This window comes from Prionailurus viverrinus, chromosome A2, assembly GCF_022837055.1.
Source record: "Prionailurus viverrinus isolate Anna chromosome A2, UM_Priviv_1.0, whole genome shotgun sequence".
NCBI classification, from domain to species: domain Eukaryota; kingdom Metazoa; phylum Chordata; class Mammalia; order Carnivora; family Felidae; genus Prionailurus; species Prionailurus viverrinus.
The window spans coordinates 127,797,186-127,812,540 of NC_062562.1; the positions used below are offsets into that span (position 1 = coordinate 127,797,186).

The window sequence follows — 15,355 nt, forward strand, 5'->3', positions numbered from 1 at the left end:
AGCATTGTGCAATAGTTCCAAGTAAAGGGAACAACATTATCCCACAAAAGGGAACTGTACCTAATGCCTGTGTGGCCTCAATCTACTTAACCTCTCCCAGAGTCCCAGGCACTTCGTTTGTAAATGGAGATGTTGGAAGGGTTGACAGAGTATTGCCTTCAATATTGCCTGCCAGGTAGAAAGCATCTAATAAATAAGTGGCAGTGGTCATTTTCATTTTAAAAAAATAAATTCTTTCTACTGATCTTTAACGTTTATTTATTTTTGGGACAGAGAGAGATAGAGCATGAACGGGGGAGGGGCAGAGAGAGAGGGAGACACAGAATCGGAAACAGGCTCCAGGCTCTGAGCCATCAGCCCAGAGCCCGACGCGGGGCTCGAACTCACGAACCGCGAGATCGTGACCTGGCTGAAGTCGGACGTTTAACCGACTGCACCACCCAGGCGCCCCTCTACTGATCTTTTTTTTTTTAATTTGTTTTTTCAACGTTTATTTATTTTTGGGGGGACAGAGAGAGACAGAGCACGAACGGGGGAGGGGCAGAGAGAGAGGGAGACACAGAATCAGAAACAGGCTCCAGGCTCTGAGCCATCAGCCCAGAGCCCGACGCGGGGCTCAAACTCACGGACCGCGAGATCGTGACCTGGCTGAAGTCGGACGCTTAACCGACTGCGCCACCCAGGCGCCCCCCTCTACTGATCTTTAAATCAGCAAGTGGTTTTGTTTTGTTTTGTTTTGTTTTGTTTTGTTTTGTTTTGTTTTGAGAGAGGGAGACAATCTTAATTAAGGAGGTTCCATACTATGGGGCTCAACCCCACGATACTGAGATCCTAAGACCCTGAGATCACAACCTGGGCCAAAATCAAGAGTCAGACACTCAGCCGACTGAGCCACCCAGGTGTCCCTAAATCAGCAAGTGGTTATTGACTGAAGTTCAAGTGCTCAGGGCTGAGAGACTCCATTGGCATCTACCCTGTTATGTATTCCAACAGCCAGGAAAATCTCTCCATCCAAAGGCCTGAGGTTAAGGATGAGAGGCTGTAAAAGGCATCTCGACCTTTCTGTCCTCTGCTACTCTCTCAACCTCTGGGGACTCCCTCAGGGGAAAACACCTCTGCGGGAAGTGAGTTAAAGACCAAAGCTGTGAGCATTGCTTCTCGGTTTTGTGTGTATTTGTGTTTGATTTACTATTGTATGTTTTGATCTTAAAAACCTTACAGAATAGAAATTCACCATCATGTCGGTGCAGTCCCGCATCCTGATTGCTGTTATTCTAATTCCTTTCTCTTTGGGGTCGACTTTACTCTACTTTACCATCTGTTGGCATCTTTCTGCATTCTGCTTACACTTTCTCATTTCATGCTCATTACTTACTATTCTACTTTTATAGCATGCTAGGACCTTTACACTCATGGCCTGGTACATCTCAATCTTATGATAAGTGCTGAGGAGGCTGATTAGATTATTGCTTCAGATAAAGAAGAGCCTGTGGGTCCAAGTCCAGGGTGTGGAACTAGCGAGAGACGGTGTTACACCTTACGTTTTTGAAGTGAGATTAGTAACTTTAATACTAGACTGATTTCACAGATGAGGAGTGAAGGTGCTGTTCATACTAATGGCATCTTTCATCTATTGGGATCCTGTTACTCTAATGTGTTTCTTTTTTTTAACTGACGAGTTGGGAGATCATAACCTGAGCTGAAGTCAGATGTTCAACCGACTGAGCCACTCAGGTGTCCCAAAAGGAAATGTATTTTTATGTCCATTCACTTACTGCTGACCACATCAGTCCTTCCTTACCAATTTCCCTCCTTATTCTTCCAAATGAACCCTACAGTCATTCTGTAGAGTTCTCATCCCAGTTTCTGTTAGTACGTTGGAAGGATATGTGAGCCTACACTGATTTGGAGGAGCTCACATCTTTATTGCAATATTAATGTTTTCCTACCAGGGATAAAACCTTTGCTTATTTATTAATTTACAACTTATGTATCTTAGTGAAGTCTTATAGTTTTCTTCACACAAGTCCAAGATGTTTTCTGTTAGTGTTATTCTGAGGTAGTTTACATTTGTATTACCACAGTTAAAAAGAACCCTTTTTATCCGTTTTATGATTAACTAATTACTGCTGACATATGGAACTGCTACCAATTTTTGTTACCCACCATGTAGCTACATGAATTCTAACAGCTTGTTCTTTGCTTCTTCATGGATTTCTGGATAGTTTTATTGTCTATAATTTAAAATACTTTGTTTCTATCAATGAACTATACCTCTATTTGTGTCTTCCAGATCAAGGAGAGATACTACTGGTGAATGTTAGCACTCCATAGCACCCTACTTTTAGTTCCAGTTTTTAATGGGAAAGCTGTTTTGTTATCACCATTTTAAATATATGTTGGCTTGCTGCTTTACGGTAGCTTAGAAAAAAAATAATGCTAAGAAGTTGTCTATTCCATCATCATTAACAAATGATATTAAATGTTATCAAATACTATTTTAGCCTTAACTGAAATTAGCATTTGGGTTTACACACTGAGTTTCTTCATGTGAGATGTGTACTCATGTGTTTTCTTTATTTTATTATTTTTAATGTTTATTCATTCTTGAGAGAGAGAGACAGAGAGAGCATGAGTGGGGGAGGAGTAGAGAGAGGGGGAGACACAGAACTGGAAGTAGGCTCTGAGCCCCGAGCTGTCAGCACAGAGTCCAACATGGGGCTCGAACTCACAAACTGTGAGATCATGACCTGAGCAGAAGTTGGATGCTTAACCAACTGAGCCACCCTGGCGTCCCACATCTGTTTTCTATTACTGAGCTCCTCCTGCTTCCCTGAGACAAATCTTTGAGCCAAATTCAAAGTCTACCACTAGTAAATACTAAGGCCTTTATAACATGCTCTTTGCAAACATTCATAATCCATTTTAATTATAATTTTTACTTGCCTTTGCTTTTACCACTTATTTATTTTGAAATTATCTTTATACTTTACTATAAACTACCTCAATTTTTAGGAATTAAAGGAAAAAAAGTATTAGTAAACAGAAGAAAGTATAACAGAGAGGCACCAGTAAAGTGCTATGGGAGTTTCCAGGAGAATGTGGTGCCCTCCCCAGCAGAGAGTCAGGAGGAATCAGAATGGTCACTCAACCCCGATGTTGTACATGAACCTGGTAGACAAGTATCTCTAAGGTGGGAGGGAAGACAGTGGGCATCTGTGTTCTTTCAACACGTCTGTGTCTGTCTCTCTTCATCATGAGGTTGGGCAAACCTACCAGGCTCACCCCTCAATCTATAACCTAAGAGACAACAGAAATGGATGCTGATTGTTTCCAGCTACATATCTTCTCAGAAATAAACCAAAAAAGAGCAAGCCCTAAAAATGCCTATGATGAATATAAGTTATTTTCATCCATTTATAATTGGGATGTGCTTGAGATGGTCTTTTAAACTACCGAGTTTAATTTCTCGCAGCAATCTCTTCCGAAGGAGGTAAGAATTACCTTGAGATTTTAGAAGTACCCACAAGTACTGCCTCCTGAAACACCACCAAGTAACCACAGAATTTCAAGTTCTAAGGCAGCCACTAAATGCACAGAGTTGACTTTGCTACAGGAGGAGATACACCTCGGTGTCTCTAAATCTGCATATTTCTGTTGTTGTCTCCTTCACAAATAGGGTATTTCACATTTAGCAAAAAATGTGAAACTTTTGGCACTTTACATTTAGCAAAACACTTTAACTTATATTTCTTCATCTAGTTCTGAGATGATAATGATGATGATGGCAGTGGTGGTGGTGATGATAATGATGATGATGAGAGTTTTCCCAGGTTACAAATGGGAGACAAAGGAGCAAGGTGGCTGACCATCTTGACAAAATCCCTTACTTGTATCAGCTGCGCCAATTGCCACGTGCTTCTGATTCTGAATACAAGAATCTTACATTAAATCCTCCTGCCTTGTAATAATGCTATTACAAATCCTGAGATCAGTTCTATAATTATTGTAAACAACTACTCTCGACTGACTCTTATACGTTCTCCTTTGACATTTTTAATTTGGGCCAAAAGTAGATAAAACTTTCTAAGTAATGGGCTCAGGCCTTGAACACTTATTGTATTTATTTTTGTTTGTTTTTACGTTAAGCTGCAGGTGGAAGTATCATATGAAAGCAGAAATAGAAAAATGAAGATTCAAGACAGAGTCAAGGTCTGAGAAGCTTCAACTTTCCAGGGAGCTTAAGAATAAGCTAGTATTAAGAGGGCTAAAGAAAGGCCCTTAAGAGGCTTAATTGTTAAAAAACTACTTTTCTTGAGTTTTCTTTAGCCAGAATGTTCTAAGAATCAAAGTGATGGATGGTACTTCTCAAAGTACGAAAACACCAATGTCCCAGAGTTAAGAGTCTATTCTAATTGCTGCTGTACTCCAAAGAGTCCTTCAGATTGCTCATCTGTGTTATTTTTACTTGCTAAAGCAGAGGTGTCTGGGTGATGAATTATACAAGGTGCTTCACTCAGCACCACTGGTGTGTTGTAATAAATATCGTCACTGAAAGACAAAGTAAGGAGATGCTGAATATTTCCATAGCATGTGATGTACATTTCGTTCTTGTTTTTTCAAAGCAGAGAAGCAGTTATTAAGTTTTAATCTAATTATATATGGTCACACAGGTGAAGATGGAAAAACTATTTCAGGGAAATATGAGAACCTGAATCACAAATGTATGTGTCCATTCTGCCCTTCAAAATACACCTGAGAATAACCCACATACAAAAGCATAATTGAGGAGGTGAAAAATATACATTTGCTGAAAGGAAAGTAAGGTAGTGGAGCCCTAGCATCTTAGTGATGAAAAATGAAATACATTATAATCAAACCTCAATTACCATTTTCCCACAACCTTTGATATTGCTACATTAAAAAAAATACTAATGCATTCCCCAATTCCCAGTGAAGGCAAAATGACAGAGGGCTGTAATCTGACTTCAATTTGTTACAGTTTTTTGCAGCAGTAAGGAAAATGCAGAGGAGAGTTTTGAAAGTAAAGAGACACAATTAAGGGTTGCAAGTAGCTATTTTCCCTATTTTCTTTAGCTATCTACCATCCTGTGGTCATATACTCAAGGAAGGCTGGCTTCATACCTTGTCTCAGGACAGCTAATGATTGTTCCTGTTCCCCTTATCAATGACTCGGGTAGGCACAGGCCACAGTGTCAGCCGATGAGATGTGAGAGTTTGCTGAAGAACTTTTGGAAACATTTCCACAAGTCTAAAAGAGACTCACTAGAAGAGACAGATTCTTTTCCCCTGGATCACGTGATGGCAGCTGCCATTTTGCTACCTGCCTAAAGACAAATTTTGTACGTCAAGGATGACAGAACCAAAAGGTAGAAAGAACCTGGGTCCTTGATGAGATTACTGAACAGTTAACCATCTCTAGGACTTACTCAACTCTGCAATTATGATATTCAATACAGGTTCTTCTTACACAGGCCATTTTGAGTTGGGATTTCTAATACTTGAAGCTGAAAAGCCTCCTCACTGCTATACTAGCTGGGCTGAAGTAACCTTGTCCCTGATACTGGCCCTGTACTCACAAGTTCTTGTCACAGCCAGAAGACAAAATCTAATCCTAGAATCGGATGCCTAGGACTAGGGCATTTTTTTCTGATTAAAAATCCTTCTATCGGTTCTCACTGCCTACATGGTAAAGTCCAAGCTCTTCTGCATGGCAAATCTTTATGATCTAACTCTTGCTTTTTCCGTCAGCATCTCCTCCATTTGCTTGCTCCCTCAAGCCCCCCCTGCCTTAGCCACATAGAACTAGAATTCTCTGACCCTCCAAGTCTTTTCACCTACATCTCACTGCCTGGAATTTTTAACAGCTGATGCCCACCATACACACACCTGTGCTTACCTGGGTATTCTCATCTCTGTGATTCCACATACCCAAGTATCTCCTTTTCTGTGTCAAACCTCCCAAGATTCTCCCTTTCTTAGCCTGTCTAGCTTCCTATGGACAGAAAGAACCAACCACTGCCTCCTAGTGATATTAGTGTAACTTAAATGTAATGTTCTAAATAACAGTGTGCTTTCTAATTATTTGTTTATATGAAGGACTCCCCAGTCAGAATGTGGGCTGCTTGAGAATGGAGTGTGCACTCTGTGTCCATGTCATCAGGGATTAGATCCTGTATAGAGAAGAAGCCCTATGTATCATGAATGAATGAATGAATTAATGAGAGACGGAAAGAAATATCCTAGCCCTACTTGATATTGGAATATAACTGGATCAGGGGCTACATATCCCAAAGATAAGTAATTAACCTATTGTGTAAAACTCAAGGTTTCCTTGTATCTCTCAACAACTTACTGTTTTGGGGGACAGTGCTATAATAACACAACAGTTACCATTTTTTAGCCCCAGTTAAGAGCTGGTATCTGCCTAGGACTTCACATCTATAGCAAATATCTTTGTATTGTCTGTGAGATGACTCCCTTCTTCTGTTAGTGCACCACCTCCCACTTCCCCACACCCTTACCCACTGCACACACACAAATACACCTCTTCTTATCAAGACTTGCTCTTCACTCTACTCCAGTCCTGTTCTTCTAACTGGAACTGCCAATTATACAACCCAGCCCAATGAGGATCTGTGGCCACCTCCAGGTCCATTGGTATTCTTCTTTGTGATTTTTAAGATTGAAACTAAGGGAAAAAACAAGTGTGTTGCTCTCAAAAGTGACTCATGAACCAAGCAGGTTACAAAGAATAATTTTAGACAGAATGTGAAGAGTGAAGAAACAAGAGTCATTGCTCCAGATTCTGGTTCCAGCTATTACTTAAGTCAGAGCATTCTCCTTCTGTCACTTAACCTGCAGTCTGCTTATGGAAAGTTGAGATTCTATCACTTGCAAAAAAATCATCTATCTTGCAACTAAAGCAGTGCCCATTATTTTATTTAATCTTCCCAACAACTAACTGTGTGCAGCAGGTATTGCTTTATTTTAGAGATAAGGAATCTGAAGCTCAGAACAGAGGAAGAAACATGCCCAAGGCGTGAAATTAGTAGCAGAGCTGTGATTCAAAGATGGGTCATCCAGATGCCAAAATGCAACCATTCTACTTTTCTGCTTCTTTCTATACTATTCTTTGGGCTTCCTGAGCACTGATTTGAGCCCAGTGACCCCAGACAATATGCAGTAAGTCTATGTCTTCTCTTCATTAATAAACATCGATGCTATTGATCTTGATTAACTACTGGGGGTGTTATGGGGCTTCAACTAAATAACCCTGATAAAGTGCTTTAAGCATATAAATGATCAGATATTGGTTTTTATACCACACTATTAAACATTCACCTCTTGCAATGTTAGTAATTGGGAAGCAGAAATAGTGCTTTTTAAAAAGCAATCTTAAAAAAACTGCATAAATACTTGGTATCACTAATTTAATTGAATATTAGTATGTTTGCTTTGGACATCAAAATATAACCAGTATTTCAGAAGTGGATTTCATCAGACTGTAAGTTAAATCAAAAAACAAAGCATTTGTAGAAAATTGAATCTTTCTACTCTTGTATATGTCTTTTTTCTCAATCAGTTAGATCTTTAAGTGGAACTTCTTTGATCTCTGCACTTGCTTATAGATCTAGTACAACCATGATCTTCCAGATCAATTATTAACACAAATATGAGAAGAACCATGAACTTAGAAACAGAGAAAAGCAGACACATTGAAACCAAAGGAAGATGGATTTGTATGTGAAACTAATTTTCCCCAGAAGAAAAACAGATATTTCCCTCAACATCAGGGTGCACTCAGATTTGTTTTCCATATTAGCAACTTATTTACTATGGCAATGGGCAAAAGGCAATCCATTAAAAAGCAATTTTCCTCTTACCAAAGGGTGTTTCATCATTTGATGTCTAGCACTCAATCAGAATGTAGGAATCCTTTAATATTTTATGAGCTGAAAACATCTCATTTGGGCATGTAGACTTCAGAAATGTGGAATCCTCCATAAGCCTTGAAAAATGTCCAGAAAGACGTTTGCAGGGCAAGCAATAGGCCAACCTAAAACCTCAAACTATCAGAACATTGGCAAAATTCTACTTTAGAATAGACAATGGGCATTTAAAATAAATATGCAATCATTTATAACTAAGAATAGAAGATACCAGTCCCAAAAATTTCTCAAGGGCAAGCTTCTGGAGGACAGGGATCATAAGTGGTTCACCTTTGTATCTGCAGTGTTCAATCACAGTCCTTGGCACATTGTAAGTAATCAATAGATTTTGATTAAACAGATGAATAAATGCATCTGTCATCTTGGATGAAGGGAGCTTGCCATTGGTATACCAGGCCCTAGTAACCTAGTCCAACTTCGCTGCAGAGATGGGCCAGACCAGGTACTAAATGAGTCATTGAAGAAGGCTGGAACCTTCTCTGCAGCAGAAGGTGAGATATGGAATAATGTACAGCAGCACCTGGAACACCCCCAGGGATCCTCAAGGTATTTACCTTCATCCCCACTCTTTATCTCAGTCCCTAGGAATGGAGTTCTGTCCTAGTTCCTGGCTTGATGTCAGGTCCTCAAAAGTCTTGCAGAGCTGCTCTGCACCAGCCAGGGGTCAGTTCCTAGTCTGTGTCTCTACCCCTGGCTCCACCCCCACCGCAAAGCACAGAGCTGACACTCACCTGAGCAGAACCGTCTGCTCAGACTCCTGCCACCATGGTCCCCCGCTGCTGACCACCAAATAGAGTCACACTGACATGGATGAAAGTCCAAATCAGATCCATATTTGCCCACACACTGTCTAACTTGGCCATCTTTTCCAAGTTGGTCTCCCTAGGCTGAATACGCTCTATTCCCCGTGTACCTGTCTGTGCCCAGGCCAAAATGAACACAACTAGTCAAATCATCACCCCAAATACTACCAATCTACTTCTGGGGAAAATGTGGAGGTGTAAGAGCATGGTGAAGTTTGTGAGGACATTACCCAAGGCCATGAGGATCCTAAGTGGCAGAGACAGAACCCAGCTCCCCTTCACTCCCAGCATCCTCCCTCCCTCTGCTCCTCTGTATCTCTGTTCTGTGTCAACTTTTAGCACGATAGATATGGGTCAGTTGTCAAATGAAGAGCATAGGCTGGATATAGTAGTGAAGCACAGAAGAATACACTCTATACACTTTCTACTGCCATGAAGGTGAGAACTGGCCAAAGCAGGCCATAGGGAAAGGGGCAATGTGGGGTGATAACCTAGACAAAGCAAGCACCAACAAGACAGAGCATGACTGTTGTCCAGTTTCTGAAAATCTTAGCAGGTCTTGCAATGCTTCTTAGCAAGTGACTTCCTGCAGCGCCCCCCATAAAATTGAGATAAATATGAAACAGTCACCACTGTCAGGATAAGGAATTCAGTAGGATCTGCTTGACTCAGGACTTTAATCCTTCAACTGAATAAACAGTAAGCTAGGCAGCAGACATAAATCTCAACAAGTTAGTCTGATGGAGAGTAGGAAGGATAACTCGGGTCAAGGATCCAGGTAAATAGGGGCGCCTGGGTGGCTCAGTTGGTTAAGCATGCGACTCTTGGTTTCAGCTCAGGTCGTGATCTCGTGGTTCTTGAGTGCTAGTCCTACATCAGGCTCTGTGCTGACAGCACAAACCTGCTTGGAACTGTCTCTCCCTCTCTCTCTGCCCCTTCCCCCTCTGAAAATAAATAAATAAACTTTAAAACAAAAAAAGGATCCAGGTAAACTGAAATGTTAACCTTGGTGAACAGTGAACCTGAGCAGAGTGACACAGAAATCTCTCGGTCAGGCTACTACTCTTCTAATGCACAGATGACCTAGTTTGGGCTCATAAGTAAAGAACTTTCATGGAAGTTTCACGTCAATTTCAGCCTCTTTCCCCCATCCACCCACACTGGAGGATGATAATATTTGCTGTGCTTGGTCGAACAGACTTAAATTCCTCGTTTTTCCTCCCTAAGCTCTCAATTTTCTAGTTTACCTGAATAGTACCTATAGTCGGTTTTTACAATGTAAATAAAGCATAACCTCCTTTCCAATTTAATCATTGGATTCCTTTCCATTAATCATCTCAGACCATTATTTTAAACTCTCAAGCAGGTAACTGAATATTTATGCTTTCACAACAAATACCAAACATCCAACATTCCTCTCGTATAAACAGTCTTCTCTGGCGCCCATGTTATTAAGCCTACAAGGGAAGATTTATATGTGTGTCAGCTCTAGAGATATTGGAGGGAATGGAACTCAGCCACTTTAAGGAGGCTAAATGTTGACAATGACTGCAAGCCAGGTTAAATCAGACTCATCTTAACAGGTTAAACCCAAATTACACCAGTGAGCAAAAGGCAGGAAAATTATCATACCTGCTTTTTCTGGGTGTCCTCTCCTAAATTTTGTAATATAAATAAGAAAAAAAGCAATGAGCATATCTCTGACCACATTTGTCATGATCAGCTACCCATTTTCTTCTATAATTCCTTCTGTCTTAGAGAAAGTATTCTAAACAAGTGAGATATTGGGAGAGGAAGATTTTATTAAAGTGTTCAATTTTTCTTTACAGAGAAAAATTGTTTCAAAAGAAAGAAAAGAAAATAATCTACTGGTAGGTTAAAAACAAGAATTTTAAAAAAGAAATCCATAGATCTTTTTCCTTAACAGATTACTAAATGCAGGACTATTTTAATATATACTCATTCAATAACATTTGAAATTCAGCCATCATACCTGCAAATTTTTCCACTTGTAGATAACAATAATGTGTATTTCCAAGACAGACGTGCAGAAATACATGCACTGGAAGCCTGATCCAAAGAATGCTGGGTCCACAGGGATGCCCATGGACCGCTGGCAGCACCTTGGGAATTCTTTGCATAGGTCCAGGCACAACCCTGGAAGTGGGGTCCCTGCCAAGCATCATGCCCATGTGGGAAACAAGTGTTACTTACGCAGCTCGCCCACTTTCAAGATCTCACACAGCATCTTGGTCAGCTCTATGCTGCTGCGGCCAAAGGGACATTCATGCTTATCCTCCCGGCTACTGTTCTCAAGCACAATCTGCAAGTGGAAAGGGAACAGGTAAGTAAGGGAAGCCAGTTTGTAGAAAATGTTGAAATGTTGGTTCTAAGATGGGGCGCCTGGGTGGCTCAGTTGAGTAAGCATCCAACTTCAGTTCAGGTTCGCGAGTTTGAGCCCCGCGTTGGGCTCTATGCTGAGGCTCAGAGCCTGGAGCCTGCTTCAGATTCTGTGTCTCCCTCTGTCTCTGCCCCTCCCCTGTTTGCACGCTTGGTCTATCTCTCTCTCAAAAATAAAAAATAAACATTAAAAAAAAAACCTGAAAAATAATGTTGGCTCTGTGGTAACAGAAACAGATCCACCCCAGATTGCCAAACAAAGGGTTGGGGCCAAAACACAATTGTACTCTAAGCATATACTCAGTATATAGTGCCTAAAACTCACATGGTTTCCAAATCTCCTAAAACTTTCCACCCTGTCAGAGTAGATTTTGCTTGCTGGTTTCCACTCACACAGAAGTGCCTATGGATGGAGAGGTTTTCAAAACAGGACAAGAAAGACCTTTTACTGAAGTGATAAGACCATGCTCTCTCCCCTCAGTCTTCCCTTTCCTGGTGAATAGCAGCTCTTCTGGGCCTTCAACTCCTACATTTTATTATTTTTTTTTAAATTTTTTAAGTTTATTTATTTATTTTGAGAGAGAGAGAGAGAGAGAGAGAGAGAGAGAGAGAGAGAGAGAGAAACCACTGGGAGGGGGGCAGAGAGAGGGGAACAAAGGATCCAAAGTGGGCTCTGTGTTGATAGCAGAGAGCCTGACACAGGACTCGAACCCATGAGACAGGAGGTCATGACCTGAGCCAAAGTCTAACACTTAACCAACCGAGCCACCCAGGCACCCTTTAATTCCCCCTATCTGCCCACAGAGGTTCTTATGTTCTTAGGCTCTCACCCCCCATATTGCCTAAGGGACATGTGACACAAAAGGAACCAACCAGAGCTTGTCCCTGAGACTTATCATACAAAAGGGGAAAAAAACTGGCCCAACTGTGCTGACAGTCCACAAGTTATGTGAGCACAGGAGCTACCTGAATGCGAACCTGTAATAAAAAAAAATTTGGCGGCGGGGTGGCACCTGGGCAGCTCAGTCGGTTAGGCATCCGACTTCAGCTCAGGTCATGATCTCGCAATTCGTGGGTTCAAGCCCTGCATCAGACTCTGTGCTGACAGCTCAGAGCCTGGAGCCTGCTTTGGAGTCTGTGTCTCCCTCTCTCTCTGCCCCTCCCCAATTCTGTCTCTCAAAAAATAAATAAATGTTACAAAAAATTTTTTTAATGAAAAGCAAACACAAATGCAAAGGAAAGCAGAGAGGAAAGGCCATAGGAGAGCCCTGGGAACCTTTGCTCCTGCAGAAAAGCTGATTCCCTGTCCTTTTTTTTTTTTTTATTTTTTTATTTTATTTATTATTATTTTTTTTTTATTTATTTTTTTTTTAATTTTTTTTTATTTTTTTTATTTTTTTGTTTTTGTTTTTGTTTTTTTTTTATTTTTTATGAAATTTATTGACGAATTGGTTTCCATACAACACCCAGTGCTCATCCTAAAAGGTGCCCTCCTCAATACCCATCACCCACCCTCCCCTCCCTCCCACCCTCCATCAACCCTCAGTTCTCGGTTTTTAACAGTCTCTTATGCTTTGGCTGTCTCCCACTCTAACCTCTTTTTTTTTTTTTTTCCTTCCCCTCCCCCATGGGTTCCTGGTAAGTTTCTCAGGATCCACATAAGAGTGAAACCATATGGTATCTGTCTTTCTCTGTATGGCTTATTTCACTTAGCATCACACTCTCCAGTTCCATCCACGTTGCTACAAAAGGCCATATTTCATTTTTTCTCATTGCCACGTAATATTCCATTGTGTATATAAACCACAATTTCTTTATCCATTCATCAGTTGATGGACATTTAGGCTCTTTCCATAATTTGGCTATTGTTGAGAGTGCTGCTATGAACATTGGGGTACAAGTGGCCCTATGCATCAGTACTCCTGTATCCCTTGGATAAATTCCTAGCAGTGCTATTGCTGGGTCATAGGGTAGGTCTATTTTTAATTTTCTGAGGAACCTCCACACTGCTTTCCAGAGCGGCTGCACCAATTTGCATTCCCACCAACAGTGCAAGAGGGTTCCCGTTTCTCCACATCCTCTCCAGCATCTATAGTCTCCTGATTTGTTCATTTTGGCCATTCTGACTGGCGTGAGGTGATACCTGAGTGTGGTTTTGATTTGTATTTCCCTGATAAGGAGCGACGCTGAACATCTTTTCATGTGCCTGTTGGCCATCCGGATGTCTTCTTTAGAGAAGTGTCTATTCATGTTTTCTGCCCATTTCTTCACTGGGTTATTTGTTTTTCGGGTGTGGAGTTTGGTGAGCTCTTTATAGATTTTGGATACTAGCCCTTTGTCCGATATGTCATTTGCGAATATCTTTTCCCATTCCGTTGGTTGCCTTTGAGTTTTGTTGGTTGTTTCCTTTGCTGTGCAGAAGCTTTTTATCTTCATAAGGTCCCAGTAATTCACTTTTGCTTTTAATTCCCTTGCCTTTGGGGATGTGTCGAGTAAGAGATTGCTACGGCTGAGGTCAGAGAGGTCTTTTCCTGCTTTCTCCTCTAAGGTTTTGATGGTTTCCTGTCTCACATTTAGGTCCTTTATCCATTTTGAGTTTATTTTTGTGAATGGTGTGAGAAAGTGGTCTAGTTTCAACCTTCTGCATGTTGCTGTCCAATTCTCCCAGCACCATTTGTTAAAGAGGCTGTCTTTTTTCCATTGGATGTTCTTTCCTGCTTTGTCAAAGATGAGTTGGCCATACGTTTGTGGGTCTAGTTCTGGGGTTTCTATTCTATTCCATTGGTCTATGTGTCTGTTCTGGTGCCAATACCATGCTGTCTTGATGATGACAGCTTTGTAGTAGAGGCTAAAGTCTGGGATTGTGATGCCTCCTGCTTTGGTCTTCTTCTTCAAAATTCCTTTGGCTATTCGGGGCCTTTTGTGGTTCCATATGAATTTTAGGATTGCTTGTTCTAGTTTCGAGAAGAATGCTGGTGCAATTTTGATTGGGATTGCATTGAATGTGTAGATAGCTTTGGGTAGTATTGACATTTTGACAATATTTATTTTTCCAATCCATGAGCAGGGAATGTCTTTCCATTTCTTTAAATCTTCTTCAATTTCCTTCATAAGCTTTCTATAATTTTCAGCATACAGATCCTTTACATCTTTGGTTAGATTTATTCCTAGGTATTTTATGCTTCTTGGTGCAATTGTGAATGGGATCAGTTTCTTTATTTGTCTTTCTGTTGCTTCATTGTTAGTGTATAAGAATGCAATTGATTTCTGTACATTGATTTTGTATCCTGCAACTTTGCTGAATTCATGTATCAGTTCTAGCAGACTTTTGGTGGAGTCTATCGGATTTTCCATGTATAATATCATGTCATTGCAAAAAGCGAAAGCTTGACTTCATCTTTGCCAATTTTGATGCCTTTGATTTCCTTTTGTTGTCTGATTGCTGATGCTAGAACTTCCAGCACTATGTTAAACAGCAGCGGTGAGAGTGGGCATCCTTGTCGTGTTCCTGATCTCAGGGAAAAAGCTCTCAGTTTTTCCCCGTTGAGGATGATGTTAGCTGTGGGCTTTTCATAAATGGCTTTTATGATCTTTAAGTATGTTCCTTCTATCCCGACTTTCTCAAGGGTTTTTGTTAAGAAAGGGTGCTGGATTTTGTCGAAGGCCTTTTCTGCATCGATTGACAGGATCATATGGTTCTTCTCTTTTTTTTTGTTAATGTGATGTATCACGTTGATTGATTTGCGAATGTTGAACCAGCCCTGCATCCCAGGAATGAATCCCACTTGATCATGGTGAATAATTCTTTTTATATGCCGTTGAATTCGATTTGCTAGTATCTTATTGAGAATTTTTGCATCCATATTCATCAGGGATATTGGCCTGTAGTTCTCTTTTTTTACTGGGTCTCTGTCTGGTTTAGGAATCAAAGTAATACTGGCTTCATAGAATGAGTCTGGAAGTTTTCCTTCCCTTTCTATTTCTTGGAATAGCTTGAGAAGGATAGGTATTATCTCTGCTTTAAACGTCTGGTAGAACTCCCCTGGGAAGCCATCTGGTCCTGGACTCTTATTTGTTGGGAGATTTTTGATAACCGATTCAATTTCTTCGCTGGTTATGGATCTGTTCAAGCTTTCTATTTCCTCCTGATTGAGTTTTGGAAGCGTGTGGGTGTTCAGG

General features: G+C 40.7%; 1 protein-coding gene across 5 annotated transcripts in view; it reads right to left on the reverse strand.

The window, feature by feature from the left end:
* The window catches only part of ELMO1 (engulfment and cell motility 1), a 594,484-nt gene that overhangs the window by 231,707 nt on the left and 347,422 nt on the right, over nucleotides 1–15,355 (reverse strand). For all 5 annotated transcript variants that reach the window (XM_047849551.1, XM_047849554.1, XM_047849553.1 and 2 more), the window contains one exon: nucleotides 10,991–11,099. In XM_047849551.1, coding sequence (XP_047705507.1) covers nucleotides 10,991–11,099 — 109 coding nt within the window. The remainder of the gene's footprint in view (nucleotides 1–10,990; nucleotides 11,100–15,355) is intronic.